Source organism: Hemicordylus capensis, chromosome 4 (assembly GCF_027244095.1).
Source record: "Hemicordylus capensis ecotype Gifberg chromosome 4, rHemCap1.1.pri, whole genome shotgun sequence".
Classification (NCBI taxonomy): domain Eukaryota; kingdom Metazoa; phylum Chordata; class Lepidosauria; order Squamata; family Cordylidae; genus Hemicordylus; species Hemicordylus capensis.
The window spans coordinates 132,133,222-132,150,918 of NC_069660.1; the positions used below are offsets into that span (position 1 = coordinate 132,133,222).

Sequence of the window (17,697 nt, forward strand, 5' to 3'; positions counted from 1 at the left end):
CTCTCCGCATTTGCTATCATGCTCATGAATGCTTTTATTCTGAAAGACAGATTGCTTTTATTTCTAAATGCCTGCTCCAAGATCAGAGAGTCAATGTAAGCTATGAAATTTCTAGGAACAGTGACACAATCCAGCTGTTCATAAAGCCTGTGGCTATGTGCGCCTATTATGGAGCGCATTGAAAGACGTTCTGCCGGATTTTGAACGGAGTTTATCCTGGTTTGCACTCTCATTGTGATTTCCCTTTCATAGAGAAGGTTCATGCATGCGGGTCCTTCGCTTACTTTCTGTATGCTTGATTATGGTATATTTGATGACTGACTGGAAGTTGGGCCTTCTCTCTGGAACCGGTTGCAGGTTTTCCTGCACTTGGATAAATGCTGAAGTGACAGGGAGGATTCCACATACAGGCACATGGCACAGAAGCAAAGACTGCATTTAAAGTGTATTCTATTCCATACATCTGGATGAATTCATCTAAAATAATAACCACTTTCATCCATCATAATTAAGCATTTAGAATCTTAGTTCCTGTGTTTGCTGGCATTAAAAAGGAACAACTGAATGCAACCTTTTACAACATTTTAGCAAGGGATGTGAACAAACTGATTTTTTCATTTTGATTTGTACTCAAATTAAATCACCCCCGATTTGTTTTGTGTCCAAATCTGCCCCCCCAACCACCCCAGATTCGATTTGTACTGCAATTTTCCAAATCTGAATCTGAATATATCTGGGCAAAAAAGGAAGTCCCAGGGGCAAAAGAGGGGGCTGAGTGGTAGTGCCCAATGGATGGAAGCTACCATCCAAATTTCTAAGAAATTGGGCAAAGTGGTGATTTTCAAAGTATTTTTGAAGTTGGGATTTTTCCAAGTATGGGGAGGGCATCCGTTACTGATGGGTTGTCAGCCTCTGCATGCTCCAAGACAGGGCCAATCAAAGAAGAGCACGTCTGCCAGTCTCTCTGCTCTGCCCCCTACAATCCCAGTTCTGGTCCTGTCTTCGCTCCAGGACAGTCTCGTTCTTCTGGACCTCGTTCTTTCCTTGTTTTCTCTGTGTGCAAGGGGGGAAAGGAGTTGTTAGTAGCTGATCGTTGTCCTCGTTGCTTGTGGTCTTGTGAGTTATCGCCTCGTGGGTGTTCCGTGTGGATTCCTGTGTTAATTTGTCTGGCTTGTGAGTTATCGCCTTGTGAGTGTTCCGTGCCACACACCCCTTCCCTCCTTACCTTTCGTCTGTCTTTGATCCGATATCGTTTAAAGAAATTTTGAGATGGAGCTGTCTCACACGGGTGACATGCTTAGAGGTTCCCTTTCAGAGGGCCCTCTATCAGATACCCCAAGGCATGCCCCAATAACTTCTTCGGAAGTTGGGGAGGGAGGAATCACGATTGCCAAAGCCCTCTCAAACCCTTCCGTGGGCGAGAGTCAAGCAAGCCCTGAGGTGACAAAGAGCCAAAAGCTGGTCACACTTGAAAAAACAGGAAAGGTGCTAAAAAAGTCCAAGCACCTGGAAGGGGCGGCTGGACTAAAACTAAAAAACTGTATAACTTACCTTCTGAAATTATGTCTTTACTAGCAACTCCTATCGTGGATGCTCCCGTGGTGCAACTGGTAACTGGCTCCTTGGTCAACAAGGAAGGCGAGGAGTTCCTCAGGTCTCCAGAGGAAAAGAAAACGGACCATTTACTTAAAAAATGTCATGTAGCGTCAGCAACAGTTATCAGGGCTGCTGCCACCAACTCGGTATTCGCTAGAGCCACTATTTTGTGGACCAAAGAATTGGCAAAGTTGGTCCCACCAGAAAACACCAGGTTGAGACAGGGGCTAAATAAGGTTGCCAGAGCCTCCGCCCTGATGGCGGATTCTAGTTTGGACTGCCTGCAGCATGCCTCCCGTTCCATGGCGGCCGCAGTGGCGGTCAGGAGGGGACTATGGCTCAGGCACTGGAGAGCTGACTCAAGATCTAAGTCAGCTCTAGCTTCTACCCCATTCCGAGGCGCAAAGCTTTTTGGTGACGCCCTCGAGCCGGTGCTCGTAGAAACACATGACAAGAAAAAGGCCATGCCTGTGGGATGGGGGGATAGAAGAGCTAATAGAGCTGCTGCTTTTCAGAATTCCTTTCGTCCCTTCAGGTCATTCAATAGAATGGGATCTTCGGGACCCCGCGATGGTTTCAAAGACAGAGACTTCAGGGGAGTCCAATACAGACAGCAGTGACGGCAGCCTTGGAATCCCAGACCCAGAGAGACCGGTAGAAAGGCAAGGTCGTTCAGTTCACATCAAGATCGACGGAACCGTAAGCAATGACTCGTATCCGGTCGGTGGCAGGCTACGAGCTTTTGCCAATTTATGGGGGAGAATTACATCAGACCGCTGGGTTTTGGAAACTGTGTCACAAGGTTACCACTTAGAATTGTTGACCACCCCTCGAAATTCTTTTTTCAGGACCCCTACGTCAAGGGATCCTGCAAAGAGAAAATTGATGATAGAGGCAATCCAACGCCTTTTGGATATACGAGCCATAGAGCCTATTCCGGTGTCCCCAGAGCCCGACGGGGTGTTCTCTCTGTTGTTTCTTGTTCCAAAAAAGGACGACACTTGGTGGGCCGTGCTCGACCTGAAGCGCCTGAATCGGTACGTGAGAAAAAGGTCATTCCGTATGGAGTCCTTCCGGTCTATCAAGGCGGCGATTCTCCCAGGAGACTGGTTGGCATCGCTCGACTTATCAGAGGCCTATCTACACATACCGATTCACCCCTCTTCCAGACGCTTCCTCAGATTTGCTTACGGGGACCAGTTCTTTCAGTACCGCGCACTTCCCTTTGGCCTATCTTTGGCTCCGCGGGTATTTACAAAAATACTGGTGGCCATCATTGCTCACCTCCGGGTCCGGGGAATACATGCCTATCCTTATCTAGACGATGTTTTAATCAGAGCGGATTCGGAGGTGGGGGCAGCGAGGGCTGTACAGTGTACTGTGGGAACCCTAGAAGCACACGGCTTCATTATCAATCAGAACAAAAGCCATTTGCAACCGTCCCAGCAGTTGATTCACCTGGGGGTTCTGTTCGATACCAAGGAGGCGTTGGTCAGTCTGCCTTCGGAAAGGGGACTGAAGATGGTTCGGGCAATCCGCCCTTTGGTAGCAAGGTCCAGGGCACCACTCATGCAGCTGGCCCAGGTTCTCAGCTTAATGATCTCCTGCATCGACTGCGTAGCATGGGCACGTTGGCGATCCAGAACACTTCAGTGGCACCTTCTCCCCTTTCAGGAGGACATCATGGAAAAGAAAAATATATGGGTTCCTCTTCTGAACAAGGTCAAGCTATCCTTCCTTTGGTGGACTTCTCCGGCGCTGATGGTGGGTCTCCCACTGGACGTACAGGGCAGAATCATAGTGACCACGGACGCGAGCCTTTCCGGGTGGGGAGCGCACTGCTCCCAGGCTCAAGCTCAAGGCACTTGGTCTCAGCAGGACCTAAGGCACAATATCAACTGGTTGGAGTTGAAGGCTGTGCGCTTGGCATTGGAACGGTTCCAGGTTCTCCTGGAGGGTCGGCACGTCCTTGTCCGAACGGACAATATTACCACCAAGGCCCATATAAATCGCCAGGGCGGGACGAGATCTCGCTCATTGATGCAGGAGTCGAACCGCCTGTTCACATGGGCAGTAGGCCACCTCCAGTCAATAATGGCCGAACATCTTGCGGGTCTCCAAAATTACCAGCGGACTGGCTGAGCCGACAAATTCTGGATCCAGCGGAATGGGAACTCCATCCGGAAGTTTTCGAGCAACTGACACATCGTTGGGGACTACCAGAGATGGACATGTTTGCGTCACCTCAGAATGCCAAACTCCCGAGATTCTGTTCCAGGTTCCACTGCCACCATGCAGAACAGGTGGACGCGCTGGTCGTGAAGTGGCCCCAAGACCTGGTATATGCATTCCCTCCGATGGCGATCCTGGGGGCAGTCGTCCAGAAAGTGATCTTTGAAAAGGCGGACGTCATTCTGATAGCCCCATACTGGCCGAGGAGGCCATGGTTCTCGGATCTAATGGCCCTATCGATCCAGGACCCATGGACTCTTCCATCGAGAAGCGACCTGCTAATTCAGGGGCCCGGCCTTCACCCAGACCTGGAGTGGCTCCACTTCCACGCTTGGAGGTTGAGCGCTCGGCGCTGAGGGCCAAAGGGTACTCAGTTAAGGTCCAGGATACCATCCTGGCGGCTAGGCGTCCATCGACCAATAGGATATATCAGGTCACATGATCCGCGTTCTGCAACTGGTCGTGTTCAGCTGGAGTGGACCCATTATCTGCTGGGGTTCCTGCTGCCTTCCTGCAGGTGGGGGCTGATAGGGGTCTCTCTTCTAGTACCTTGAAGCGTCAGACTTCAGCCCTGGCTTCGGTCCTCTCTGTCTCGTCTTCTGATTCCTTACGGCTTCATCCCGACATCCGCCGTTTTTTGAAGGGAGCAACGAATATTTGTCCACCACCGGTTCATAGGTTTCCCACTTGGAACTTGAATAAAGTTCTTAATGCCTTGACTAGGGGACCCTTTGAACCGCTGCGGCAGGTCCCCTTGAGACTACTTTCATTCAAGGTGTTGTTTCTGGTGGCTATCACATCGGCCCGTCGTATATCTGAATTAGCGGCACTCTCGGGCAGAGACGAGCTCTGTATTTTCCAAAAGGAGTCGGTGGTATTGAAGTTAGATCCTACCTTTGTGCCGAAGGTGAATACAGTCTTCCATAGGAGTCAAGACGTGGTTCTACCGTCATTTTGTCCAAAGCCTCGCCATCAGAAAGAAAAGGCATGGCATACCTTGGACGTACGAAGGGCTCTTCACATCTATATTAAAAGGACCAGTACCTTCCGAAAGTCTGATTCTTTGTTCGTTTCGTTCCTGCCGTCAAAGTTAGGTTCCAAGGTGTCCAAGGATACACTGGCTCAGTGGTTAAAGGCCACGATTGCCTTGGCTTACGAATCTTTGCAGTTGCAAGTCCCGTCAAAAATTTCGGCACATTCGACCAGAAGTGCATCTACTTCAGCGGCTTTCTCGGCAAGAGTTTCTCTGGAAGACATATGTAAGGTGGCTACGTGGTCGTCCTCCACCCCTTTCGTCAAGCATTATAAAATACCTTCCTTTTTTGAGCCGCAAGCGGCAGCAGCGCGTATGGTTTTACAGCAAGTGGTATGAGTTCAAGCATCCGCTTCCCGCCCCAGTTGTTGGCTTGGGTATGTCCCATCACTAACGGATGCCCTCCCCATACTTGGAAAAAGAAACATTGGTATACTTACCGTGAAGGGTTCTTTTTCTGTATGGGGAGGGCATCCAGCCCGCCCGCGGATGCAGAGACGGAGGCGGAATACTTTGGGGTGGTGGAACAACTCCTAGGGCTTGTAGTGGACTCTATCCCTTTGTTTCCTCCTCCCGTTTTTTCTGCTTATCTGATCTATACTGTTATTTCACTGAGGTCCAGGTTTTCTCGCACTTACAGTTCTTTATAAATTTGCCTTTACCGGTTGTTATTGAATCGTTCCTGTTTATACTTACCTGCGCTCTACATGACCAGAACTGGGATTGTAGGGGGCAGAGCAGAGAGACTGGCAGACGTGCTCTTCTTTGATTGGCCCTGTCTTGGAGCATGCAGAGGCTGACAACCCATCAGTAACGGATGCCCTCCCCATACAGAAAAAGAACACTTCATGGTAAGTATACCAATGTTTCTTTTAAAAAGCTATTTGCCATAGGGAATAATGGGGATTTCAGCAGCCCTTGTTATAACTCCCCCCGGGGGGGGAACCAGGGTGTCCCATAGTAGGTTGTGGTAGTGCCCAATGGGTGCAAGGAAGGCACCACCCAGATTTCCAAGGAATTGGGCCAAGGGGTGGTTTCTAAAAGATTTTTGAAGTTGACATGTCTTTGGGGCAGAATAGGGGTTTTGGGGGCAGAAGAGTGGGTCAGGTGGTAGTGTCCCAATGGGTGCCTGCTACCACCCAGATTTCAAAGAAACTGGTGAAAGGAGTGATTTTAAAAGAATTTTTGAAGTTTGCGTGTCTTTAAGCTTTCCCCCATAGGGAATAATGGGGAATTTCAGCAGCCCCATAACTCCACTTGGGGAGTACCAGGGTGGCCCAGAGCGAGTGGTGGTGTAGTGCACATAGGGTGCCAACCACCCCCAAACGCACAAGCCCATTGGGCATTACCACCCAACCCATTTTGGCCACAAAATGGAGTTCTGAATCCCTGAATTTTTCGGGTCTGAATCTGGGGTGATTTGTTTTGTACCCAAATCTGGGCAACTGAGGCCAGGGGTGATTTGTTTTGTCTACAAATCACCCGAATCAGCCAGATTCTGGCACAAATCTTTCTGTACTCAAATCGTTTCGCACATCCCTAATTTTAACTTGGTTGTAAGTACAATAAGATGGTTAAAGTGTCTTAAACATGCCACTGATTTTACAAGGTGATCTTGAGTAAGCATCTAAAGCATTTACCTGAGCACTTTACCACTAAACTCACTAGCATAGAAACATAGAAAGCTGCCTTATACTGAGTCAGACCATTGGTCCATCTATCTTAGTACTGTCTAATGCTGACCAGCAGAGGCTCTCCAAGGTTTCAAGTAGCAGTCTTTTCTAGACTTACGTGGAGATGCCAGGGACTGCCCCAATTCTTACAGCGAAGAAAATGAGGTATGTGGATGAACAGTAGCTATAGGGACAGGACTTGGCAACAAACCATTTTGTGGTGATGAAGGGTGGTGCCTTGGCCCACCACCCCTTCTCCAGGCTATTCTCAAGGAAAAGCTGATTGTTCACCAGTGTTCTGAATGTCTGGAGGCACTAGCAGCAAGCAGGAAAGGCCAAGAATTTGGATCCATGCTTGAATTATGGGGAGGAAAGGTAGGAGACCTCTTCATCAAGTCGACAACCCACAATCCTCTGACCCCTCTCAATTTTAACCAAATCCCTTGTAGCCTTCTAAAAACAACGAAGGGGATCAGGAATAAAAAGTGGGGATGAGCTGATTTGCTTCTTATGGCCACCCTATAATTGGTGCACTGGTCTGAATCGGTAGGGTTAATACCTACTAAGATCTAGACTCATACTGGCATTTATCCTTAGCTATCTTTTTCTAGCTTTCTGTGGAATTCCAAAATACCCTCAGATCTTTGCTGGCAAATGTATACTTGCAGCTGAATGCTTTGAGATACACAACTGCCTTTAATGTTCCAATGTGTTTCATGGGCCCTCCGGCTAAGATCCAGCAACTATTTTATGCCATCCACATCTTAGCTGTTGATGCTGCAGTTCCTAATCAATTAGCATATTTCACTTTTTTCCTTATGAGAGAAACAATATCTTTCTGGTGCAGAGGCAGGGAGAAGAAATCCTCTCTATAGTAGGACTCATGCTTGCTCATTTAAGGTGATGTTGAGAAATAGAAAAAGTATTATATATGCAGCACATTCAGCCATGATATAGGCAGAGCTATCATTTTATCTTTCTTGAAAGCTCTTGATCAGTTTAATACACTAAGCCTTTAGATCTTCAGCAGATTGGGCTGAAACTGAAACTCCATTTACAGCAACAACAATAACAAAAAGCCGCTCATGGTTACAACAATGAAAGCGGGTAGGAAGTCCCACCCTGGAACTGTTACTTGCCCACTCATATTTAAGGTACTGTTTGTGCCTTGAAGGAAGCACTGTGTGGCCAGCACTTCCTTGATTGGCAGCTCTGGGCTGCCCTCACATCTCCCTGTGCACACAAATGCTGCTGTAACCGCGAGCAGCTAGAGGGAGTGCATGAAGGTACCATAAGATTCTTTGTGGTCTTTGCTAACATGGCTACCCCTCTGGAAATTGCTTTGTTGCAATTATTAAAAACTAGAGTTGGAAAGCTATTAATGCCTAATCATCACTATAGTCTCTTATTATCCTACATAGTCGTTCCGGTTTCCAAATGACTTGCAGAACAATAGAAAGGACAACCCTACAAAACAGATTGGGCTAATTAATTTTTTTAAGTGGTTTTTAACTGGCCTACAGATCCCTTTCCCCACAAAGCCTTATTTGGGAAATGGAAAAGAAAAACTAATTGGAATTTATGTGGCGACACAGTTTTTCCTTTGTGGAAAATACAGATAATCTTTGCCCATGCTACATTTTCTAGTTGTTATGGGCAGATGTCCCACAGTACGACCGTCCATAACAATTATGAATGGGAGGCAATCCCTAGCCTAAATCAAGGCCCCGCCACAGTCTTCTAAAAACAGTTGCTAAGGGAGCTATTAGGAAAGCTAAAATGGCTGGACCCCCTATAGCTGCCCCCAAATTGCTATTAGAGCACTGTTAAATAGTATATTTAACCTGAGAATGTAAAGTGAAACTGAAAATCAAACTACTATGTTAAGGATGCTTTTACGACTTCAGTTGACTCTTGTTTGACAAAATGTAGGGATGCTGAAATGAGACAAGGATGCTTTCCAGATTAGACCCTGCAACAGGGTCACGGCGAATCTCTGAAGTGTCCTTCAGCACTTCCTGTGTTGTGACACAGCAGTCCCTACGCTGACAACAGGGTGCCCTTCACATTTCCGATGCCTTGTTTCAGATTTAATTGCTGCAATTTATTGCTAGAACGTTGTATGTCCAGTGTAAAAAGGTTGCTGTTTTTCCCCAGGTGGTTAGTTTTTGCAAGACTGCTCCCCCTGCTGGGTGCTTTACTATTCAGGTTTTGAATGCAATTTGCCCGAACGGAAGCATTTTGTCACTGTTGAGCAGGTAATCTGGAAAGAGCCAAGGAGAAGGCAGAAACCTCCCTATTCCAGTCATCATTGAAACACCAGAGAAATAAGTCCTTCTGGTAAACCAGGCTGAAGACTAAATAACATTATCAGTAAATGTAATTTGGGGTAGCTACCTGTGAATCTGGAGTTCTCTGCTTCCTGGTCATTAAGAGGTATGTGAGGTAGAAAGAAGTACAGTCTCTTAACATCACAGAGCCCCATTCTTCCATTCCAGCTGCTCTGTGGAAGACTGTTCCTTAGGGGCTCAGAGTAAACACCACATTTCAATTATGTCACCTTCTGGAAAGGTACAATGGCTATACTTGCTATGGATCAACAGCCTCTTAATGTTTGGACTTTACCATTTCAATCAGTACATAGTGTGAATGATCCTTTGAATCAAAATTTACCTGATGCAAGTAAATTCTTGGCTCTCATCATAGAACACTAAAATGTCAAGAAGATGGTTCTAGCCTGGACATTCCCCTCACACACTGGTCTTCTGTGCAATGAGATTTAATGAAAATGTGTTTGAGGCACAATGGTACAGCCTCAAAAATTCTGTATCTTGATTTATTTGTATGTTTAGATCGGCTTACTGTATAGTCTTGCTCCTATTTCCTCATTCTGCATTACTGTTGTGTAGCATACCCTGAACAATACCATAAGACAATGGATAAGGACTTCACCTGGATGATATTCAACATGTATGTTTTCAAAATAAACATAGTACAGAATGGCTATGTTTTGGATCTTGTTTCAGCAGAACAATTCTGTTTGCTCTAAAGTATCATAATTTCCCATTCCATATCCTTAGGCCTGGCTGGCACAAAGAGCAGGTGAGAACTAAAGCTGTCTCAGATATTGGTTCAGATATTGGTTCAGATTGCAGATATTGGTTCAGATATTGTTTCAGATTGGAGAATACAAATACGACAAATATTTATTTACCACTTTTCAACAAAAGTTCCCGAAGCGGTTGACATAGATATAAATAAATAAATAAAATCTATTTATTTATAATAGAATAGAATATAACAGAATAGAATCATGACTTAACATTTTCCCATGGAAATTCTGCATATACAAAACTAGTTTATCAGGGAGAAGGTGAGGCTAGAGCTCTTCTCCCTGATATACTAGCTTCCTAGTGCAATGAGATCTTTATATGGAGGAATATTTCATCTTCTGATCCTCCAACTGCAGCCTGGAGTTCCAAGTACAATTTTACCACATCATCAGCTGTTTTTGTGAATGGGATAAGTTGTAGTGGTTTCAGTTTGTGATGGACAAGCTTTTCTGGCTTGGTTGGTAATTGCATCTGTCTTTCCAATCGGTGCATTATGAGCCCAAGGGAGTTTCCCTTCATCCCTTCCTGCTGGTCCCTCATTTGCCAAACTCACCTTCACAAAAAGGAAGGATCAGCAACAGAGAGGGCCAGTGGCATAAACAATAATCAACAGAGTCGCTCTGTTAGAGGCTCATGCGGAGCATCCATTGACAATGGGGAGCATGGGAATGCAGCTTCAAATCTCTCACAATTCAATCCTTTGAGAGGAAAGACTACATTTTCTATGCCCTCAGGTCAAAGTGGATGCTCGTAAATTGGGAGGCATAGGAAACCACACTGAGGAGTGAGCTGTGAGGCATGGGGAATTCCCCACTCTTCCTAGCATTAATAGGTACTCCATGCATCCAGGACTCAAGAATGCTGGCTGGTCTTGCCATGCTCTTCCCAAGGATAAGTTTCAGGAAAAGGGTGGACCAGCAGTGGGGATAGCTAATACAGGCTGAGCCCATTATTAGGTGGGCCTGAACGTCCAAGGGGCTTGGGTTCAGGTCCTAGTGGGCTCAGGGTTTCTAGTCGGAGGGACTTTGATTTCCAAAAAACCCCGTTCTGAGTGTCAGCACCATCCCTAATTTCAGTCAACTTACTTCCATGCTAATAAATTTATGAATTCAGCCTAAGATGAAAAAACCTCTGGAAGACATCCGTGCTGTTTTGTTGATTATTAAAAAGAGGAACAGTTTCCATGACCACTTTAATAGGTAAAGTGTAGCAATGCATTGAGAGCACTCACCTTCTCGAGCAACTGTCTAAGCTGCCTGCTTTTGGCGTCTCTGGAGCAGAGGTTTTGTTCTGGTGCAACCACAGTGCAAATACATCGCCCGTCTGGGTCTTGGGCTGAACTATAGACTTGCCACCCTTCTTTGGGACTAATTTGAGTCTGTAAACAAAATAATGAGGCACAATCGTAAATACACATGTCACAGACACAAAAACAAGGATTACAGTTTACAAATGGCTTTTCTTGTAGTTTTTCAAAATTAATATCTCAGAAATATATAGATTTTTGTAAATGGAAACTATCATGTGAAACAATGTTCTCTAGGAAAGCAGCATGCCAATTATGAACACAAATACAAGCGCATTCTTTGTACCACCACTTTATCTTTCTTTCAAGTATTTCTAAGTGAAGAGAACCAGTGTGGGACTTGGACGATGTCCTCAGTCCACATTCCTGCTCCGCCATGAAGTTTGCTTAGCCAGCCACTATTCTTCAGCTTAACCAGACTTACAGATCTCTTTTGTGGAGACAAAGTGAAATACCAGTGTATACTGCCGTGAACTCCGTGGAGGAAGAATGAAACATTAATAGTGTGCCAGTACAAATGAAACTTGCCCCAAACACACGTGAACAGAAGAGAGGCACATCAAAAGAGTGTCCACTGGACATCTTCCACGGAAGTCCTGATGCAATCCCGGGGCATCCCTTAATTGTGCGCATGGGCTGCTCATCTGAATGGCCTTAAACCATGTTTCCAATAGATGTTTAAACAAGTAATTGGAATGCAAGTTTGAGGCCTGTTTGGATGAGCAGCCCCTGAACACAATCAAGATACACACCAGGTAGGTGTTGGGACATTCATGAAGGATCTTCCAATAGGTGCACTTTTAGCATGCCCCCTTTCTTTTCACGTATGTTTAGGGCAGTATTATTTGAACTGGCTCATAGCAAAGAATCCCACCTTTTCCATGAAGCTTTTCCATCATCATTCCCAACCACAACAAAGTTTAAATAGATTTCACTTCATTTACTTACAAATATTCCTTTTACAATTGTTCCTTTTACTCTTTCCCTTCCTTCCTACATTGGAATCTCTGACTGTAGGCTCCTCAAGGAAGGGAACTGTCTTTTGCTGAATTAACAACCTGTTAATTTGTCAGCTTCCATGTATCATCCTCAAAGATAGCTATACACACTTTACCCACTTTCTTAAGTACTTTCACATATGGACCCTGCTTAGTACATCTCTGAATATGAAAACTGGACAAATGGCCTATTTAGTAAGAAGTCTCATCCCTGCAGAGGAAGATTATTGCTCGCAAGTCACTGCAATGAGGTTCACTTGTGATGTAGAATGATTAAACAATTCCATTTCCTCCTTACAGACATGCCTTGTGGTTTGCCATTGACAAAGACCACACACATCATCCTCAGTCTAGATGGCATTTACTTAGAGTAAAGAAAACAGAAAAAAGAAATGGATAAATGAAGGATATCCAATGGGAGAGCATAGTTTGCATGGCTCAGGTTACAAGAGACACTTGTTTAGTTTTAGTTTAGTTTATTACTATCAACGATCAAAGATCAGCAATGCAATTTAAAACTTTACAGAAAAGTACAGATAAAAAAGAATACATAAAATAACAACAGTAATAATCAGAAGGAGAACAAATCCTATTTGCATATAAAGATAGCTCAAGAGACTTGAAAAGACTCACTGGTCTGTGAAAGAGGAGAACGGCTTCCCTAAACCTTTCTTGAAGGTGCATTACATAAACACTGCCCTCAAACAGTCACTCACACCCACACCACACCTTAGAAAAAGTGGATGATTAAGAATAGTCTAGATTAGAAGAGGGATAATAGGTTGAGAATTCTGCTGCAAAGTGCTTAGGCAGAGTGGGAATGTCTAAAATAACTTTCTTCCAAACAGGAAAATTATTCCAACAAAATAATTTAATCTTTTATTTTCCTTTGTGCTTTTTAATTTTTTTAAAATAAAAAATGACAAGAGGCTCTGATCCAGCAAGGGATATCTGCATACAGAAGCAGGCATACTCATGAGTTGTTGGTGTGGATGAAGATGTTCACCACCATCCACATCACATTGCTCATCTGGGTCCCACTGAACTGGTTGATGTAGAGAGCTAGGTCAGGGCCAGGGAGACTAGGGCAGTTATTTGTTTTGGGTGCTCTTTTTGAATCTGGGTGTCCATAAGATTTTTAAATGCTCAACCTCCCCGCTCAATTTATAAAACCTATTTTGCTCTATTTTCTGGGTGTACAGTACAATCTCCTGCTCTGCAACCAAGACTGGATTAGCGATTATGCTCAGTGCTCAGCATAATGGTATGTAGTACCTTAAACCTATGATGCCTTGCACCACTCTTCCCCAGTGCAGGAAACTGCCGGACATCCACTTCCACAAGGATTATCCCATTTGCAGTCAGTGTTTGACACTTGTGGGAGATCACACATACCTATTGCAAGATGTGATTTTTCTAATCACAGAAGAGAACCTGCAATCTAACAGGTGCCCCTTTTCTCTGAAGTAGCAATGCTAGTGTGTGTATACTATTCTTTATTTAAGTACAAAAATATGTTTTTATCCCACTCCTTCCATGCCTGTGGAACTCTCAGGGCAGTTTACAACTCAGAGTGAAAACAATAAAACCATCAAAATAACTTAATAGACCACACACTGCAATAAGTGTCACTATGAAACAATCCAGAGTTGACAACAATGGCAAGTATTTCAATAGCATTCATACCTAAGCCGAAACATGTTGGTTTGCCACTGGAGGGCACCCAATGAAGGGGTAAGCCTGCCAGGTTTCTCAGAGCACTAAGTCTGTGCCACTGAAAAGAAGACCCTATCTAACATCTCTGTTCTTTGCACTTCACAGGGCCAAGTAACACAGAGCAGTGTCTTCCTGATGACTGCACCATGTGGGCAAGTGCTTGTGGGAGGAGACGGTCCTTCACATATCCTGGTCCCACACAATTTTGTACATGTGAGAAGCAATTCACACGACTGCTCAAAACCGGGCTATGACTTTTCTAATCACAGAAGGGAACCTGCAGTCTAACAGGTGCCTGCAGCTGCGGCTGACACACTCGGGGGGGGGAGAGGGGACCCCAGGATGGCACCACACACTTGCATGGTACCTTCCTGGAGTTCTGGGGGCTGAGGTGCCGTGCGGCGGAATGCCCAACCGGAGCAGCTGGTCATCTGGGCAGCCGATGCAGCCACCCAGCAAACTACTCGTGTGTGGGGAGAGCGGGCTAAGCCCGCTCTCCCCACACAATCCCCAACTGGTGCTTCACACTCATTGTGTGAAGCACCTAATTATTTGTGTATATCAGCCTACTTCAATACTATTGTATCAGCTCCCAGACATAACACAGTATGAGAAATTCAGCAGAAGCTGAACCCTACACAGTTAACTACTGACAGTGGTGGCTTAACTTCACACACACACACACACACACACACACAAGAAACACAAGCAGCACAGCTCTTCCTCAAACTTGCCATCAGCCAAGACAGACAAGGATACAGATTCACATCATTCAATAAATCTACTTCCACCACACACACACAAAGCAAACATCAGCTAGCAGTCAACATTTGAGTTACACAGCACACGTTTTCTGGCATAAGTTTCAACTGAAGTTTTATTACATAAACAACAACAACAATAACAACAACAAAGAGAGATGGTGTTGCCATCTAATATGAATCAGGTAGAGAACTTTCTGTTTTAAAGAAACAAAGAAGAGAAGCTTAAAAGGAATGGTGTGTGTGGGTGTGAGTCTGTGTTTACTGGATTGCAGACAGCTTGGCTTTTCTGCAGGGATCATCTTACACAATCCTCCCTAGAAACATATTGTTCATATTTTTGAACAAGATGCAGGACAACAAAATTCATCATGGAAATATAAAGAAACGAGACTGCAAGGCATTCCCCCACCTGCAGCACCATTCAAGCCTCACAGGACTAAGTGAAGTATAGAGCAGATATTGCAAAATAGACTCATTATTAGCAGAGCTGAAAATAGATTTCAGAAACATGCTAGAAAGAAGGTTCGTGTCAAATTCAAATCTATCACTGCGGGTGGAGGTACACATGCAGCAGAAAAGGTGGAGTTCAGACTGCAGTGCGGGATCACATTTTGAATGTCAAAATGAAATAAAAGAAATCTCTCTGCAGTTAGAGAGCTGGACTAGGCCCATTTCCCACAATGTGCTTGTTATCTATGGGCTAGTGATTGACCTGCAGGGAATTTTTATGTGGGGAAGCATTCAAAAATGGCATCCTAAAACTGCAGGCCAAAATGGCAGTTATTCGACCCCCTTAGGACCGGTGTTGCCTCTTAAGGTGTGAAGGTTGCCAGATTTGGCTTTTTTGAAGCCAAATTCTGGGTTACGGCCCAAAGTCAATTTGAGATCCCGCTCAGGTTGAATCAGGAAGGCCACATTCTGAATGCATGTGTGCACACACTGCCTTAATACTGCCGCCCAGAACAAAACTCATTCTGCTCACAGAAGAAAAAAATTAGAGAGAATACTGCTCAGGACTACACCACCTGAGTCTGCTGGCATGTGTCATTCCTGGCCCTAAATAGTCAGAGGGTCCCCTAAAGAAATCCCATTTCTTTTACCAAATCAGTTCTTCTGTACTCTGGTGCCAATACTTCTGCGAAAGACCAAGGGTGAACTGATATTAACTTAGGGATTAAATTTCAGAGCTTCCATATCTATCATTCCATATCTACTGTACATATCATTGGCTCCCTGGTCTTAAAGGACTGATTATGCCACTCAGTAGATGTTGTCACCCTGAATACATGAATCACCGATACCATAATAAAAGCATATGTAAAGCAGTGCAAACAGTGATTATTAAATAAAACTGGAAAGCATGAATATTGATAGTGCAGATTCTGCCAGAAATAAAACTTATGCAAAATCTGATCTCTGCAGGGGATAAAGCATCTCACTAGATTAACAGGAAAAGGTACAAGAGGCAGAGAAAAGTGTGTGTCGGGGAGAATCTTTGTTTTTTCTTTAGGGATACTTTTTTGTCACCCCTGCTAACTTGGCAAAGAGGCACCTTTTAATGTGGTGATTCTCTTTACTGAGCAGGGGGAGAGTAACTGGCCGTCTCCCCCCCCCCCAGCACAGTACCTCCAGTGACTGTTGCTGGTGTCTATCTTATGTTTCTTTTAGATTGTGAGCCCTTTGTGGATAGGGATCCATCTTATTTATTTGTTGTTTCTCTGTGTAAACCGCCCTGAGCCATTTTTGGAAGGGCGGTATAGAAATTGAATTATTATTTCTTGTTTACACAGTCAGAGAGGTGTTATTGACTGGTTTGTTTTATCTAGACATCGAGTCCTTCCCAAGGACCTGGGATGCCAGAATTTTATTGTCAATTGTTATAGATATTGTTGCGGAATATAGGCTGTTCCCAGTAAAGCTGCTTTTTGTAATTGGCTGATGGTAATTTCTGTATAGCAGAAATTCTCATCTTCCCCTCTAAATCTGCTATACCTTCTGGGCTCCCAAACTCAAGATGGCCCATACAGGTGGTCTTTGCATGAAGTCATGTAACCTGCTCCTGTGTGTGAAGATTTGTGGGCTGAGGTATTAATCCAGTAATGGTGGCACTGGTCTGACTCGTTATAGGACCACTTACTACGTTCTTCCCAAATCAGCTTTGGGCTAATTGCCCTTATATAACCAATATGAATAAAAAGAGTCCTTTGCCCAGAAGAAGGCTTCAGATACTGCAGAATCCTATCCTGCCCTGGAACTTGCACCCCAAACCACCATGTGTCTTACATCTAAGAGTGGCCCAGCAGTTATCAAGACAGTGACTTCCTGATCATCATTTAAGAATAAAAAACTGTCAAGGATTTCCTTCAGAAATCTTTTCTTAAGGGGAGGGTATAGAGAGAGCTGTAATGCTTTTCTTTTAGACCACAACTATACAAATTAACAGGGATTTGGGTATGTATCCTAATAATAATAATAATAATAATAATAATAATAATAATAATAATAAACATTTTATACGCGGGAAACATTATTTCCCGCTCTTCCTCCAAGGAGCCCAGAGCGGTGTACTACATACTTGCGTTTCTCCTCACCACAACCCTGTGAAGTAGGTTAGGCTGAGAGAGAAGTGACTGGCCCAGAGTCACCCAGCAAGTCTCATGGCTGAATAGGGATTTGAACTCGGGTCTCCCTGATCCTAGTCCAGCACTCTAACCACTACACCACACTGGCTCTCACTGACATACAACAGAAGGAAACAAGGGCAGCTGGAGCATCACCGGTACCCCTGTGCTCATGAACGCACCACCTATGGGACTGTGCTTCAGGGCACCAGCGCCCTGTCGTAAAGCTCCACGTTTTAAAGCTTCAGTTGCGCAATGCCACGTCCATGATTGGCAGTGCTTCCATGTGTGGAGGGGCACAGGCAGTGCTCCAGCAGTCTACATTCCCTTGCATAGTATGTCAGCCACAGGGAAGTAAAAGTTTTCCCAAGATAAATAATAATCAGGTGGACCATAGTGTGACGTCAAGAGAACTGCATTGACATCAATATGAGACATAAGCCCTATTCAAACATTATGTTGTACACGTCTATGTAGGTGCTTGGACATATTTTTGTGTACATGACTGTACACACATTCACTTGAAAACTGAACCTGATTGCAGGTAGCCGGCAATACTGAGCACAGACAAGAAGTGTATTGCTGCATGATAATATGTGAATGACTGTATATGCGTACAGATCTGTACATGTGTACACCGTACAC

General features: G+C 44.7%; 1 protein-coding gene across 4 annotated transcripts in view; it reads right to left on the reverse strand.

The window, feature by feature from the left end:
• Positions 1-17,697, reverse strand: part of OLFM3 (olfactomedin 3) — a 235,445-nt gene that overhangs the window by 38,413 nt on the left and 179,335 nt on the right. For all 4 annotated transcript variants that reach the window (XM_053245633.1, XM_053245632.1, XM_053245631.1 and 1 more), the window contains exon 2: positions 10,879-11,025. In XM_053245633.1, coding sequence (XP_053101608.1) covers positions 10,879-11,025 — 147 coding nt within the window. The remainder of the gene's footprint in view (positions 1-10,878; positions 11,026-17,697) is intronic.